The 18,136-nt window shown below is 41.1% G+C and overlaps 1 protein-coding gene across 1 annotated transcript in view; it reads left to right on the forward strand.

Moving 5' to 3' along the window:
* The first annotated feature begins 663 nt into the window (after window positions 1–663).
* Window positions 664–18,136, forward strand: part of LOC129821332 (activin receptor type-1C-like) — a 30,894-nt gene continuing 13,421 nt past the window's right edge. Inside the window, exons 1-2 of the mRNA XM_055878903.1 lie at window positions 664–899; window positions 14,071–14,301. Coding sequence (XP_055734878.1) covers window positions 830–899; window positions 14,071–14,301 — 301 coding nt within the window. The 5' untranslated portion in view covers window positions 664–829. The remainder of the gene's footprint in view (window positions 900–14,070; window positions 14,302–18,136) is intronic.

Here is an 18,136-nt window from a genome sequence, read left to right on the forward strand (position 1 = left end):
GATTTAGACGTTCACAAATGTTACCGATTTTTGACTATCACCAACGTTATATGTTTGTTAAAGTAATAAAGAAGGTGAAATATTTTGGGTAGAAAAACAGAACTATATATGGACATATTATAAAGTATGAAAAGTCTTATTCATTCACAATTTGTTTTATTTATCATATCATATTTGTATATGTTTAATTATACTTTTATTGTGTACTAGATCATATCGGTTGGATCGTTTTTTTCCCCTCAGACATAAATAAACAATTCCAGGTGAAAAACAAAGGTCATTGCTTTTCTCAACAATACTACATTAATAAAATATTGCCCTCTTGCAAGATTGATGACTAAAGCCACAGTAAAACTGTCAGTTGTCAATTCAACTGGTTTTAAAAACTATGATTTCCATTCTCAGAGAGTTGATAAAACCTCCCAGGAAATGTTTCAGTGAACCAGAGTAAAATGTTCTCAGAACCTCCCTGTAACGTAAAAATTAACATTCCTAGAACAGGCAAAATGTCCACTTCTGTTTGCAAAACATTTCGTTTTGCGGGTCAGGAAATTTATGTGGCTTACTTCCCACAACCAACCTTACTTGTGAAACCAAAAACAGACGTTCCCAGAACTTTTAATGTGCTAGCTGGGGAGCGTTAATCCTTTTAAATTCCAGTCGACAGAGGCGGAGCAAATCTGCCTGCTTATTCAGCTCTCTCACTGCTTATTTAGAGTGAACTGTACGTGACGGATTTAAACACGAAAGTAAACACGAAAGTAATGATTTTCTCTAGAAACATGGTATAGACAGGGCGTCCGCGAACCAAGCAGATGTGGCTCCGGGCATGACTCATCCCAGGCTCAACACGGTTGAAGCGGCGTTGATATTTATATCCGTCGCACAGCTGAGCACAGGTAGGCTATAAGACAAACTTTGTGCGACCACTGCATGTATCATGTGTTTCGTGAGAACTTGTTTAGGCGGTAATTGTAGGCTGTTTTTCTGTGTCATGTGTTGCAGTTGGACTTGAAATTTAGGCAACAGCCTGACAGTTTGAGTGGACTCAATCATATGTCTGCCGTTTATGCATGATAAAGTTTGCGACATCTTTTTGTTACCACATTCTGTATCCTGAACATTAAGTCAAATAGTTACTCTAACCATATGAAAAATAGCTAATGTCAAAAGATCAGTCGAAAGCGATGGTTTATTTTGAATCAACGTGATAGAAGTTCATGTGTGCATGTGCTCAATTCATATGACTTGGCTAAACTGTAGGTTACTATGTCATAAACCTAATTCACTCTACTTTTGAAATTAATTGCTTTCGCTGAGACTGAATTTGTTCCATCTTTCTAAACTGAACCAAACACAAATTGTAATACCTTTTACATTTTTTTAATTATTATTTATAAACGTTTTCTACAGTACTATGATGAAACCGTTTAAAAAAATAAAATAGGTAGATGTAATGTAAAATCATGATAAGAGGCTCTTTACATTGCTGGTCCAACTCGAGGTGTCAAAAATGCACCCTCCTCCACAACCTTAAAAATATTTTCACATGACCCTCCCCTTGTACTGTAAATAAACATTTCACACCCTCCCCCCCCCTCATAAAATTAACAAAAAAAATGATATTACCTCCATAAATAACAACTGTAGCAACTCTGTGTTTATAAACTAGGATATCGATTTTACCGCTTCAGCGTGTTTTTTTTTGTGGCACAGTTGATGCCATGCAGGTCTAACGGGCCAGAAGGTTGAGGGTTCGCGGACCACCACGTACGAGCTCACCCTGCCTGATTTCCAACAAAAATGCTGGAAATCAGATGTTCAACATTTGGCTGCTATACTCATAGAAAACAACTGCAAATCATTTTCCACCAACAGATTTATGTGCCAATGCACCACACACAACCAATAAACAACTCATAAATGCATACCGATTTACTAACTTTGAGCGTTCATCATCATCAGCTTTGACAAACTCAATTTAATTGAGGTGTTAATCTCGACAAACCGAAAATACATCCACCCCTTCCTACTTTGTTATTTTTAGTATTTACGTTGTTGATTGATTACTGCGTTGTTGGGTTTAGAGTTTGCAAGAAAGGCATTTCACTGTACTTGTGCATGTGACATTAACTTGAAACAGGATCGATTGAAGGCTTGGTTTGACAATCTCCGAATGTCATTAAACCTTTGGGTGTTTTGTAACAATGTCTCTATCCTTTAGTCGAATGGATTTTGCGCAGTTCGGATGCTGTAATTATCAGTGTGGATGAACGTGTGCAGGTAGCGCAATCAGATTAAAACATTGTGACTAGTTGTTTATGCCACACATACACTGAGTGTACAAAACATTAGGAACAACTTAATATTGCTTTGCACCTCCGTTTGCCCTCAGAACAGCTTCATTCTGTCTGGGCATGGACTCTACAAGGTGTCGAAAGCGTTCGCCCATGTTGACTCCAATTGTTGCCACCGTTGTGTCAAGTTGGCTTGATGTCTTTTGGATGGTGGACCATTCTTGATACACACAAACTGTTGAGGGTGAAAAACCCAGCAGCATTGCAGTTCTTGACACACTCAAACCGGTGCTCCTGGCACCTACTACCTACTACTATGCCCCGTTCAAAGGCACTTAAATCCTTTGTCTTGCTTGCCCATTCACCCTCTGAATGTTTCAATTGGTCTCAAGGCTTTAAACCTGTCTCCCCCTTCATCTACACTGATTGAAGTGGATTTAACAGGTGACATCAATAAGGGATCATAGCTTTCACCTGGTCATGGAAAGAGCAAGTGTTCCTAATGTTTCGTAAACTTGATGTAAAAGGTAATACATTTTAAAAAGTATTGAAGCATTAGGTTCCCGGTTGACGAATAGCCGCTCGGATTGGAAAGGAGGCAGAATGTGTGTTAAGCTTTCCTGAATAACTGGGCCTGCTGGAAGCATATAGCCCGCTGTTTCCTAAACTCGGTTCTCGGGACCCCAAGGGGTGCACGTTTTGGTTTTTGCCCTAACACTACTCAGCTGATTCAAATGATCAAACTTGTTGATTAATTTATTTGAATCAGCTGTGTGGTGCTAGGGAAAAAAACAAAAGGAGCAGCACTTGGGGTCCGGAGGACCGAGTTTGGGAAACCCTGATGTAGGCCTATGTGGTCTCGACTTGGGAGAATGATGATCGGCAACAGCCAGCTCATCAGTATTAGAAGTAAAAAAATAGAACCAGACTGGTCTGCAACTGTGCCTTTCTATAATCTATCGAGAGTAGACCCACAACTGATCCAAATGGAACGAAACATTCAAATAACAGGGCTTTTGCTCTATTATTCAAGTTACATTTTCACTGCATATTGCAGCCTAGAGTAGAATTGTACTCACTTGAAAACAATAATGCAATTATTCATTGGATTGTGGTGTTGTAGGATAATTGTTTTGTCCCTTAACAAGATCAATAGAGGAGCTTTTTGAGCTGCGTCTCTGCACTCTTCTTTCATGTGTAATGATGGACCTGGTCTCCCCACTGCCTATCAGCTATTCCTCTCTTGTGGATTTTATATATAAAATTGGTGCAGATTTTATTAATTGTATGCGTGGTATAATTGCAAGAACACATTGCAGATCTGGACAAACAGTCCAACTGTCACTATGGATGGAGTGCAGGATAGATAGTTGACCGGTATACTATACTGAACAAAGTTTTTCCACATTTGTCCTGAGTTACAGTTTATACAAGGAAATCAGTCAATTGAAATAAATTCATTAGGCCCTTATCTATGGATTTCACATGATTGAGGAGCCATGGGGTGGGCCTGCAGGGTGGGCCATGGGTGAGCCCACCTACTGGGGAGCCAAGCCCAGCTAATCAGAATTAGTTTTCCCCCACAAAAGGGCTTCATTACAGACCGAAATACTCCTCAGTTTCATCAGCTGTCCAGGTGGCTGGTCTCAGACGATCCCGCAGGTGAAGTAGCCGGATGTGGAGGGGCTGGAGTGGTTACGCATGGTCTGCGATTTTTAGTCCGGTTGGACATACTGCCAAATTCTCTAAAATGAAGTTGGAGGCGGCATGTGGTAGAGAATTGAACATTCAATTATCTGGTAACAGCTCTGGTGGACATTCCTGCAGTCAGCAGGCATTGTCATTAATACGTGTCACATATCAGTTTGCAAACAATGTAATAAAAAAAATATAAAAAAATGTTGATAGAGCCGCATACAAACATTGTCTCTTTTTTTTGCTTTCTTGAGTAAGCCAGCTCCAAAATGCAGGTGTTTCAGCCTAGCTCCGTGCTTTCTGTGGTGGTGGGGCAGCCAGCGGAAAATACGAAGAGTAGGGGTTGCTAATGTTCTCTAGTTGCGCCATGATTGGCTCAGTGTTCTGTCACTCATGGGGACACTACGTCACTGCCAAATCTAAGGGTAAAGCTCAAATTCAAGCCCCTTCGGTGCTGCCATAGCGTTACATTACAAGTGCCCATCCAAGAAGGCTCAAGGTCATTGGCCACAGATGAAATGACGTCAAATCACGTTATATCCACAGAAGCTTTGATTGGACTGAACATCATACTTTCAAAATCTTAGCTAGCAGTCATCATCATGAACAAAGTTCACAATATACTGGCAAATCCTTTTTAATCCTTGTCATATGAAGAGAAATTATAGATAAAACATATCTGCTCGTAGGCCATTGGACATAAACATTACACAAGTTGGAAATTGCAAATTCAACAATGAGTGGTTTAGAAGGAATCAGTAGCTAACTGCAAGCATTGAAAAGCAATCACTAGCCTGCTATTCAGTGGAGTGGGTGTGTGGTCCCTATTCTGGGTTTAAGGTACGGATGCACAATATATCGGTGAGCATATCGGAATCGGCCGATATTAGCTAAAAATGCCAGCATCGGCCCGATGTCTAGATAACACCGATGTGCAAAACCGGTGTCAAAGCTGACATACGTTTAAATATAACGTAAGTAGATGACGTCATGACGCCACAAAAAAATACAGCGCTACACAGAACAAAAGCAGAAAAATACTAAGCGAATTTCCAACAACTAAACAAGTTCAAGTCCAGCAGTCATTTGAAAGAGTAAGAACATTTCAGCGCGACAACTCAAAGGCGAAATCCGTTAACGCAAAGATAATGGAATTAATTATGCTACTTGCTATTAGCTTCACAACTAATTTCTCTCTAATTTCTCTCTAATTTCTCTTCTTTGGACCAGCGATGTCAGCCCTATGAGTATGCTGAGTCTGACAGCACAGTGAGTCGATGAGGATTTCGTACTGAGGAAAGCCCTATTGCATGCTCAAGAATGTGCTGGTTCTCATACCGCTGCTGCCATTTCAATGGCATTTGAAAACATGTTTGAAACTTGGAAACACTCTTAGCTCCAACTGACTCCAGAAATAAACTAATCAACTGCGTCTGCAGCAGACGTGACACCCTCTGTCATGGCATTGAAACGCCTGCTCAACGCCAGAGAGATATGTATACTGTAGCTAGGAAAGTAATACTAAGTGTATGTTGTGTAGTCAGCTGTTGGTAACCCATGTGACTCACCCTAATAATTTGGTCTATTTTCCCCTTTTAATGTTGCCTACTGTTCTGACTTGGTGGTGCACATGTAGCCTATAAACTGTTTTTCAGAAATGTAATCATCGAATATTGAAAGAGCTTTCATTATCTGCTTATATGCCCCCTTTATTTATCCTACAGCTCTGACTTGGTGTACAGGGAGAACACTGTAAGAACGGCCCGTGTTCTGAACTCTGTCACTGTACATTTCAAAGGTGTTGAACAAATAGTTATATTGACTAGGTCCATCCTAGCTCGCTCATTAATGTATTAATCGAAATCCCTCTTATCCACTTATGCCATAGTTTGTACTAGAGGTCGACCGATTATGATTTTTTAACACCGATACCAATTATTGGAGGACCAAAAAAGGCCGATGCCGATTTATTTACATTTTATTTGTAATAATGACAATTACAACAATACTAAATGAACACTTATTTTAACTTAATATAATACAAAAATAAAATAAATGTAGCCTCAAATAAATAATGAAACATGTTCAATTTGGTTTAAATAATGTAAAAACAAAGTGTTGGAGAAGAAAGTAAAAGTGCAGAATGTGCCATGTAAAAAAGCTAACGTTTAAGTTCTTTGCTCAGACCATGAGAACATATGAAAGCTGGTGGTTCCTTTTAACATGAGTCTTCAATATTCCCAGGTAAGAAGTTTTAGGTTGTACTTATTATAGGACTATTTCTCTCTATACGATTTGTATTTCATATACCTTTGACTATTGGATGTTCTTATAGGCACTTTAGTATTGCCAGTGTAACAGTATAGCTTCCGTCCCTCTCCTCGCTCCTACCTGGGCTCGAACCAGGAACACATCGACAACAGCCACCCTCGAAGCAGCGTTACCCATGCAGAGCAAGGGGAACAACTACTCCAAGTCTCAGAGCACGTGACGTTTGAAACGCTATTAGCGCGCACACCGCTAACTAGCTAGCCATTTCACATCGGTTACACCAGCCTAATCTCGGGAGTTGATAGGCTTGAAGTCATAAACAGTGCAATAGCTGCTGGCAAACGCACGAAAGCGCTGTTTGAATGAATGCTTACGAGCCTGCTGCTGCCTACCATCGCTCAGTCAGACTACTCTATCAAATCATAGACTTAATTATAACATAATAACACACAGAAATACTAGCCTTAGGTCATTAATATGGTCGAATCCGGAAACTATAATTTCGAAAACAAAACGTTTATTCTTTCAGTGAAATAGAGAACCATTCCGCATTTGCACTTGTTAAATCATCACCCGTTTGTTGAAGTAGGCGGTGTGTCACGATCGTCTTGATAAGAGAGAGAGGACCAAGGCGCAGCGCGTGAAAAATACATCTTTTAATGAAGGAAAAAACAAACACTTACAAAATGAACAAAACAAACGTGAAGCTAAACTGAACTAAGTGCACACATGCAACATAGAACATAGACAATTACCCACAAAACCCAAATGCCTATGGCTGCCTTAAATATGGCTCTCAATCAGAGACAATCAACCACAGCTGTCTCTAATTGAGAACCAATCTAGGCAGCCATAGACATACAAACACCTAGACAAGACACTGCCCCATTAAACGTACAAACCCCTAGACAAACCAAAACACATACATCCCCATGTCACACCCTGACCTAACTAAAATAATAATGAAAACAAAGATAACTAAGGCCAGGGTGTGACACTGTGATTCGATGAGAAATGCAGGACACACTAGATAAACTAGTAATATCATCAACCATGTGTAGTTAACTAGTGATTATGTTAAGATTGATTGTTTTTTATAAGATAAGTTTAATGCTAGCTAGTGTAACGGATGTGAAATGGCTAGCTAGTTAGCGGGTACGCGCTACTAGCATTTCAATCAGTTACGTCACTTGCTCTGAAACCTACAAGTAGTGTTGCCCCTTGCTCTGCAAGAGCCGCGGCTTTTGTGGAGCGATGGGTAACGACGCTTCGTGGGTGACTGTTGTTGATGTGTGCAGAGGGTCCCTGGTTTGCGCCCGTGTCGGGGCGAGGGGACGGTTTAAAGTTATACTGTTACATTGATGCTGTTGACCCGGATCACTGGTTGCTGCGGAAAAGGAGGAGGTTGAAAGGGGGGTGAGTGTAACGGATGTGAAATGGCTAGCTAGTTAGCGGGTACGCGCTACTAGCGTTTCAATCAGTCACTTGCTCTGAAACCTACAAGTAGTGTTGCCCCTTGCTCTGCGATGGGTAACGACGCTTCGTGGGTGACTGTTGTTGATGTGTGCAGAGGGTCCCTGGTTCGTGCCCGTGTCGGGGCGAGGCGAGGGGACGGTTTAAAGTTATACTGTTACACTAGCAACTTACCTTGGCTTCTTGCTGCCCTTCTTGCTGCCCTCGCGTAACAGGTAGGCAGGGGTTTAGAGCGTTGGACTAGTAACCGGAAGATTGCAAAAACGAATCACCGAGCTGACAAGGTAAAAATCTGTCGTTCTGCCCCTGAACAAGGCAGTTAACCCACCGTTCCTAGGCCGTCATTGAAAATAAGAATGTGTTCTTAACTGACTTGCCTAGTTAAATTAAGGTATAAAAAAAAATATATAATTTTAAAAATCGGCAAATCGGTGTCCAAAAATACCGATTACCGATTGTTATGAAAACTTGAAATCGGCCCTAATTAATCGGCCATTCCGATTAATCGGTCGACCTCTAGTTTGTACATCTCAATTGTTAGTAGAAAGCACATTTGTTTAAGCAAGTCAGCCATATCAGCTATGTTTGTTTTAAAAGGCTGTTTATAAGGCTGAATGAACTGTTTCGCTGCCAGACAAGGCTCCGCTGATAGCCAGGTGTAGCAGTGGTAAGGTGTTGGAACTGCTGTTGAGACTCTTCTGTTGGGACAGCTTGATGTAGGCCCTAACAGTTTGTGGGCACAGTTTGACACCGTTATAGTGCAATTAATGTATTGTTTAGTGTGTTGTGTAGTGGCTTTGCTGGCATGCATCCCCCATTTTTTTGTTTTGTTTGCCCCACCAAGATTTATATGCTAAAATCGCCACTGATAAGAGCAGCATCTTAATGACTACACAGTAAAATATAAATGTAAAAAATGCTCAATGTTGTGATGAGTGAAGACTTCCACCTTCCTCATCACTTATTTGGACATTCTAGATAGAGCAGGTGTACATTCTAACTACCAAGGAATACTGATCTGCATGACCGTACATGAACCATCTACATGACTGTACTCTGCCCTTCCCATTAGCCATAGTGGCAAGCAGGGGCCAGAGAGCCTGCCATTTCACTATGGGTCAGGCTGGCACAATTATTGTATAATTGTGTAGCCGACAAATATGGACAATAACCATGAAGTTTATAAATGTTAATACATTCATTTTAGGAGAAGGGAATTCAACTTCATATTCAAGTAGATATAGTTTATCCAATATGTGTTTAATTTTTACATGAAAAGGGTCAAGTTGGCAATAATTGTATGAGCAGAACAACATGGTTGGGAGGAGAACATTAATTTCCAAATGTTCATAGTGGTCAAATCCATTAGTTTGTCAGACTGGGTGTCAGGTGTTGTATTTATCAGGTACACTTCCCTCCGTATGTTTTTGGACAGTGAAGCTACATTTTAAATTTGGCTCTATACATTTTGGATTTGACATCAAATGTTTCATATTAGGTGACACAGAATGTCTATTTTACCATATAGAAGTAATAGCACTTTATGTATCCGGTCCCCCCATTTGAAGAAGTCATACGTATATGATAAAATCACTTAGTGTATTAAAGTAGTCAGGGTTCAGTATTTGGTCCCACAGTCCTTGCACATAATGACTGCATCAAGCTTGTGACTTTGCAAACTTGTTGTATTCGTTTACAGCTTTGTTTAACCCAATAGGAAGTAAGTCAATTTCCTGAATAGCTGGGCGCATATGTGGCCACATTATTATAGGACAGCTTTGGAGAATGATGTGCCGTCTGTTACGGCTCATCTCAGAATACAGCCAGACTGGCCTGCTACTGTGCTTTTCTAGACCTTTTGAACTTTTGAGTATATACCCACAACTGATCCAAACAGAATGAAACATTCAAATCACAGGGGTTTCGGTCAGTAATTCAAATGACATATTCACTGCAGTTCACAGCGTAGAGTAGAATTTTGTACCCACTTAAAAACAACAATACAATTGAAGTTCCTTGGCGCTGTGAGGTCACCTAGGCAGAGGGCTCCTGTACATTTGAATATTTTCTGTTTTTTTGGTTTGAAACATCTTACTTTTTTTCCTTTTTAGTTTTGAACAGCCAAATGTGTACAGATAAGGTCTGGATTGCATCCATTTGTTTCCTGCCTATGAATTCATGGAAAATCATATTTCTAAAGATGGCTAGCTAGCAATTCTACCAGGCTACGGTAGCAATGCTAACTAATGCATTTTGATTTGACTACACCAGTCTTTTTTGTTTCGACGGTCTCCTAACCCAATAAAGAGGACTACAATGCATGGTGAGCTGGAAGTGACAATTTGATTGCTCAGGAGGTTATCATCTGAAGTTATGAGCAGCTGTCATAATTATCCTGAGTGAGAGAGAGCTCAAAAACAAACTTCATCTCGTTCTATAAGACCAGAGATTCAACGGTTACGGAGGAGTCTGTCAGACCGCCGGGATGGCGAGACGCCGGGGAGACGCCTTCAATGGAGAGTGAACTGTGCTCATCCCATGTGGTTCCTTCTTGACTGTTTGAGTCTTGAAACACTCCACTTTAAACTTCGGCAAAGAATCGTAATCCAGACCCACTCTATCATATCTGTATTTTATTCTTGTTTGTTTTGCGTTTTCAAGAGCTTTGAGATTCTTTTTGTAATTAAAAGTGCAGTAGAAGTTGAATTAATTATTAATTGTATTGTGGTATTGTAGGCTAGTCTAGGGTCATTGTATTGCCCCTAAACAAGATCAATAGGGAAGCTCTTCGAGCTTCGCGTCTCTTGTCTTCAATGTTCTCTCAATGCGCAATGACGCACTTGGCCTCTCCGCTGCCTATCAGCTACTCCCCCTTGTTATTGTGAATTTATATAGAAAATTGGTGCAGCTTTGAAGGACTTTTGTGTGGTATGATTGCTAGTAGTTAGCCTATTGCAGATCTAGACAGACATTTGGCTAGGATGGAAGAAATTATATAGTAAAACTTCCAAAAGGACGAATGTAAACCAGTGAAAATAGCACTACCCTCCCCTGTGCCCAATTTAAAAATAATAATAATAATACAAAATAAAACACAACTCTCCCCTATTTTTGATATTCTCTACTGTCGCCTCATATGAAACGTTTGTCAAATCCAAAATGCAGGAGTATAGAGCCAAATTTACAATTTTAGCTTCACTGTCCAAAGGCATACGGAGAAGAGTGTAGTTCGTAGATAAAATAAAAAAATATGCATTACAAGGTTAAAACATTTTTCAACAAACATGACTTGCAAATTGACATAGTTAATGTATGGCAATTAATCGTTACTCCAAATTCCATAATCATCACAATTCTACCCATGGGGATAAGCAAGAACGGCAAGTGAGACCCAATCATCACTATGAGAGAATTATGAGTTGCGTTCATATAGTACAGTTCAAATCAATGACCATTTATAAACCGTACATGCTGCTAGTAGTCAAACAATTTGCAATGTGGTTTTATATCGGTTTGTCATGATTGTGAACGCCAGATGGCAATTAAGACATATCTAGAGCCACAGGTTACTTACCTGCCTGTCAGAGCTGTTTTCCCCCCCATTTAGTTTTCTTTCTTGTAAATAGGCACTCATCTACTCTTCCTCATTTGCAGTCTTACCATTGACAGGTTAGGTTGAGTGCAGCTACTTTCTGTCTGCACTTTATGATTAGGTATAATTTACCAGACATCTGTTCACAGTAGAGTGCCTCTTATGCCAGAAGCCCACTTGTATCTTAGTGTGCCTGCCCATGCTTGCCATTGGTCAGGCACACTAAGAAAGTCCTCGACTTTCACTATGGCTAATAGGAAGGGCAGAGTATAACGTAAACAGTCAATGGTAGATGGAGCGACAGGTAGCCTAGTTTTGACCCCAGCTCAGATGGGGGAAAACTTGTGTGGAGTGAGCCGGCATCATCCCAGAATGCAGTTGAAGTTTACATACACCTTAGCCAAATACATTTTATACTCAGTTTTTCACAATTCCTGACATTTAATCCTCGTAAAAATTCCCTGTCTTAGGTCAGTTACGATCACCACTTTATTTTAATAATGTGAAATAATAATAGAAGAGAGAATGATTTATTTCAGCTTTTCTAGTTTGAGAAACAGACGCCTGACAGTAGTACCCGCAAAACACCAGTCTCAACGCCAACAGTGAAGAGACGACCCCGGGATGCTGGCCTTCAAGGCAGAATTCTTCTGTCCAGTGTCTGTGTTCTTTTGCCCATCTTAATCCTTTATTTTTATTGGCCAGTCTGAGATATGGATTTTTCTAATGCAACTCTGCCTAGAAGGCCAGCATCCCAGAGTCGCCTCTTCACTGTTGTGGCATTGAGACTGGTATTTTCCGGGTACTATTTAACGAAGCTGCCAGTTGAGGACTTGTGAGGCATCTGTTTCTCAAACTAGACACTAATGTACTTGTCCTCTTGCTCAGTTGTGCACCGGGGCCTCCCACTCTTTCTATTCTGGTTAGAGACAGTTTGCGCTGTTCTGTGAAGGGAGTAGTACACAGCGTTGTACGAGATCTTCAGTTTCTTGGCAATTTCTTGCATGGAATATCCTTAATTTCTCAGAACAAGAATAGACTGACGAGTTTCAGAAGAAAGGTCTTTGTTTCTGGCCATTTTGAGCCTGTAATCGAACCCACAAATGCTGATGCTCCCGATATTCAATTAGTCTAAAGAAGGCCAGTTTTATTGCTTCTTTAGTTTTCACAATTTTCAGCTGTGCTAACATAATTGCAGAATGTTGCAGAATGTGGTTTTCTAATGATCAATTAGCCTTTTAAAATGATCAACTTGGATTAGCTAACACAACGTGCCATTGGAACACAGGAGTGATGGTTGCTGATAATGGGCCTCTGTACGCCTATGTAGATATTCCATAGAAAATCAACTGAGTGATGGAGGAAGTCACCCAGGAATATTGTAAAGGCATATGGACAAGTGAATTCATTACCACACTGTTTAGAACAAAACATCTATTTGGAAGGGATTAGTCTATTCATCTTCCCATCAGCAGTGTTGTGGGGTGTTCTGGTACTCTGGGAAATCGAACTTTGCTCAGACATGTAGCAGGGACCTGAGATAAGGACATGAGAGATTCCCTACAGCTTCATATCACCTAGCGAACATTACCTCCTATAAAAGTTGGACGTAGTCCCATCCAGTGGCGTTCGGTGCCGTTTAAAAGATGAGGGAGGACAATTATTTTCACGAGCATGGCCTTATTTCTATTACAACATAATGGTTCTGTCATTCATTTTCCATTCCCCCAGTTCAATGTAACATCGATTTGGTTTAGGCTACTCCATGATATTCAAATTTTATCTATACCCATCATGAGGTTGCTACAACCTAGCCTATGAATGAAAGTTGACAACGTAGGTCGAGATCGAGATTTTTTCTTTAGGTGACACATTGTGACACAGCTGATCTAGGGTGTAGTCATTAGTCCAACAGTTGCAAACAGGAGTTTCTATTGGACAAAATCGGGTATGTTTATCTTTGTTCCGTTTGCTTCCTTTTTAAGATTTTTTTTCCCAACAGAATAGGCAGAATTAATACACAGAATAAATACACCCCTGATCACACATAGACATAGTTCACTTTCATAGCAGTTATGAAACAGTGTGTTTTTTAATCAATTATTTGGTGACATATCAATATATTTAGTATAGGATAACTTTTTTAAATGTTTCACTATTAAATAAATAAGGAAATTCACTGAGGAGGACGGTCATCCCCTTCCTCTACTGGTCCCATCCAACAGAATAGACCACCAATTCCTTGTGAGTAGGAGAGCCCTGCTGTCCTCGTGGCTTTATCAAAACAGGACAGGAGTGGGTAGGCGTCCAAGAAGAGCACAATATTATCTGGGTGTTAAACTAAAGGGCATTATAGAATACTTTTTTATTTGTTTTTAAATGCATGTCCAGGATTACATAACGGGCAGGAAGCATCAGCTTCAAAAGTACGAGTGGCCACTAGCCATAATGGCCACTATACATAGAGGTCTGTAGTAGACATTGGTCAATGGCCACTGAGCGCCTCCTATTTGTATTGCTGAAAGAATGTATGCAAAGTGGTTCTAAATTAATAAAAACTACTGTTTTCCATGCTGTACCTGAGACGGCTTGTCCTAAAACATGAGGTATACAGTTGTTAATGTTGTTCTTCAGAAGTCTAAGTGATATGCAAGAAAGGCTCTAGACAATCACAAACGTGGGAGTGTACTAAAACCTCTTAGTAGAAAGCCAGGCATCTAATGTCACACTGTTGCGTTTCAGCTCTGAAGTGTGTGTGCCAGCTATGCGCCAACAACACCTGTGAGACGGGTGCAGACGGGGCCTGCTGGAACTCTGTGATGCTGATCAACGGGAAGGAGGAGGCTGTCAAGTCCTGTCTGTCCCCGGCTGAGATGAGGGGACAGGTCTTCTGCTACAGCTCCCGGAACGTCTCCAAGAGAAACTGCTGCTTCACAGACTTCTGCAACAACGAGACCCTGCATCTGCATCCAGGTACTTATGAAGTCATGCTACTTATTGCAAAGTCTCTTGTACTGTTATTACAATCTATTGCCCAATCACAATGGTTTTCACTTTCTGGAATTTAACCCCATGGTTTCGAAACTCAAACGCACGTCCCTTAACCATGTAATACTCTCAGCCTGAACTGTGTTTAATCTACCAAAGGAAAGCGTGATGAAGAAATAGAAAACCCATGCGGACATCATTAGTAGCTAGAGTGCATTCTAGGAGGGATTTCCCGCTCAGGCCGTGGTCTAGCCAGGCGACCTGAGCTACCATTGATTGGCCTAGCGTATCCCGTGACATAATGTTGTCAGAGGTTACCCGCCGCCTGCCAGTGATCCGCCCGTCAGGTTTTATAGACATCTCGTCAGGCCAGGCGTGTGGAATTGGTTAGAGCGAACCGTCGGCTTTGTCGCAGGTAGAGGGCTTAGAGGTAGGTTAGTTAAAGCTGCCGGTACATGTTACTGTTCTCAACTCGGTGACCGCGGTGAGTAAACATTCTCACCTTTGACGTTCTTAACGTCGCCTGATTTCTGTTACTGCTCAGTATGGAAGATCTGTCGTTAGTTATGGTGTTTTGAAGTTGTATATTTTGAAGCTGTATAACGTCCACATGCTTCTCCCTTTTTTGTTCCTGGCGTTTTACTTTGCTCCCCTCAAAGTTACTCTTCATTAGGAATGGGAGGGTTTGTACACATAATCGGTCAAATGTATATTATTAGGATTTAGGCCTTGAAATTGATATACACTGAGTGTACAAAACATTAGGAACACCTTCGTAATATTGAGTTGCACCCCCTTTTGCCCTCAGAAGAGCCTCAATTATCAGGGAATGGACTCTACAAAGTGTCAAGGGTTCCACAGGCATTCTGGCCCATGTTGACTCCAATGCTTCCCACAGTTGTGTCAAGTTGGCTGGATGTCCTTTGGGTGGTGGACCATTCTTGATACACACAGGAAACTGTTGAGTGTGAAAAACCCAGCAGCTTTGCAGTTCTTGACACACTCAAACCGGTGCGCCTGGCACCTACTATTCTACCCCGTTCAAAGGCCCTTAAATCGTTTGTCTTGCACATTCACTGTCTGAATGGCACACATACACAATCCATGTCTCAAGGCTTAAAAATCCTCCTCACATTCATCTACACTGATTTTGAAGTGGATTTAACAAGTGACATCAATAAGGGTTCATAGCTTTCACCTGGTCAGTCTGTCATGGAAGAGCAGGTATTTCTAATGTTTTGTACACTCAGTGTACAGCTTGCAGTAGCAGTGCTGTACCTTGCAAGTTAACATCGGCTCGTTCCCTAAATAGCCCAAAACCCTAGAATAGAACATCTTGTACTCTTCATATCATATAATTGACCTATCTGACCTTTTCCATAGAACTATTTATATATATATATATATATATATATATATATATATATATATATATATATATATATATATATATTAGTATGTGTCATAAAGCTTCTTATATCTAGAATCTTATATGTAAGGTTTAGAATAGTTAAGTCGAATCAGACTGTGCTGGGCTTGAACAAAGGCCTGTACACCCGGTTTCTCTCCAGGACCAGGGTTGGTAATAACTGAATTACAGTGACGCTATAGGATCCAGACCAATCATCAGAGTATACTTAGACCCTTTGATGTGAAAAATAAACACACACATTGTGATAAAGCTGTTAATGGTAACATTCATCAGTTGTTCACAGATGATAGTCTACACAACGACTTCGGGTATGAATGGATATGGGGATGTTTAAGCACTTGCTGCTGTTTCAGAGGAGAACTGCGCTATTGCTGACAACCTTGTACTTCAAGGGGGTACGGACTAGACTCTCTATTTCCTCTATTCTTCAGTGCCTGTGCTATGACCTTGATTACCGTTCCCCTGGTAACCACATTGATTGTATGTACCGAAGCAGAGCGCTCCAACAGCTTCCAAATTGCCCGAGCTACAGAGAAAAGATGAGCTTTATATCAATAACTCATAAAGGCCACTTAGACAATGATATAACTGACTACTATTGCCGTGGATGAAGTGTGTATAGCTGTTTTACAGTTCATATAAGGTAATCAGTCAATTTAAGTACATTTGGCTCTAATCTATGGATTCCACGTGACTGGGAATACAGATAGACATCTGTTGGTCACAGATACCTTTAAAAAAAGGTAGGGGCGTGGATCAGAAAACCAGTCAGTATTTGTATTTGTGTCACGATCGTCTTCGTGAGAGAGAGTGGACCAAGGCGCAGCGTGTGCAAAATACATCTCTTTTATTTAGAAGAGGGAAAAACACGCAACGAACACTATTACAAAACGAAACAAACGTGAAGCTAAAGACGTAAGTGCAAACACAAGCTACAAACGTGCAACATAGACAACTACCCACAAAAGCCTACTGCCTATGGCTGCCTAAAATATGGCTCCCAATCAGAGAGAATGAATGACAGCTGTCTCTGATTGAGAACCAATCCAGGCAGCCATAGACATAACTTGACAACTACACTCTACTCTGCCCCATACACATACAACACCCCTAGACACTACAAAACACATACATTCCCCATGTCACAACCTGACCTAACTAAAAAACATAAAGAAAACAAAGAATACTAAGGCCAGGGCGTGACAATTTGCCTCTTGCAGCGTGACACATCTCCTTCGCATAGAGTTGATCAGGCTGTTGCTTGTGGCCTGTGGAATGTTGTCACACTCCTCTTCAATGGCTGTGCCAAGTTGCTGGATATTGGCGAGAACTGGAACGCACTGTCGTACACAACGATCGAGAGCATCCCAAACATGTGCAATGGGTGACATGTCTGGTGAGGATGTAGGCCATGGAAGAACTGGGACATTTTCAGCTTCCAGGAATTGTGTACAGATCCTTGCGACATGGGGCTGTGCATTATCATGCTGTAACATGAGGTGATGGCGGCGGATGAATGGCACGACAATGGGCCTTAGGATCTCGTCACGGTATGTCTGTGCATTCAAATTGCCATCGATAAAATACAATTGTGTTCGTTGTCCGTAGCCTATACTTGCCCATGCCATAGCCCCACCGTCACCATTGGGGCACTCTGTTCACAATGTTGACATCAGCAAACCGCTCGCCCACACAACGCCGTACACGTGGTCTACGGTTGTGAGGCCAAATTCTCTAAAACGATGTTGGAAGCAGCTTATGGTAAAGAAATTAACGTTCAATTCTCTGGCAACAGCTCTTGTGGACTTTCCTGCGGTCAGCATGCCAATTGCGCGCTCCCTCAAAACTTGAGACATCTGTGGCATTGTGTTATGTGACAACTGCACATTTTAAGGTGGCATTTTATTGTCCCCAGCAGAAGGTACACCTGTGTAATGCTCATGATGTTTAATCAGCTTCTCGATATGCCGCACCTGTCAGGTGGCCAGCATCCCGGAGTTGCTTTTACCCCAAACTTTTGATCGGTAGTGTGTGTATATATAAAGCTGACGTCAATGGATCACGTGGAAACAAGCTCATTTAGATCATTTTATGGATCTTATTGTAACCGGTTAGAGCACATGACTGAAAGTTCAAAGGGTAGATGAGATAACTTTAGCCCACTACAGTTGTAATGTTTGAAATCTATACTAAAATGGCTCTGTGCATGTAAAATGCTGTATCTGCCTAGTGCATAGAAATGTAATGTAATATATGATCTAGCTCCTATGGGTATGCTAGCAATGGCTGCCTGTCCACCCATTATGTCATCAATGTTTTGAATGGGGAGGCCCGTTCTATAGACTCTATTTCTTGTCATAATGACTGTTCTTTATTTCAAACCGGGGA

Source organism: Salvelinus fontinalis, chromosome 23 (genome assembly GCF_029448725.1).
Source record: "Salvelinus fontinalis isolate EN_2023a chromosome 23, ASM2944872v1, whole genome shotgun sequence".
NCBI classification, from domain to species: Eukaryota; Metazoa; Chordata; class Actinopteri; order Salmoniformes; family Salmonidae; genus Salvelinus; species Salvelinus fontinalis.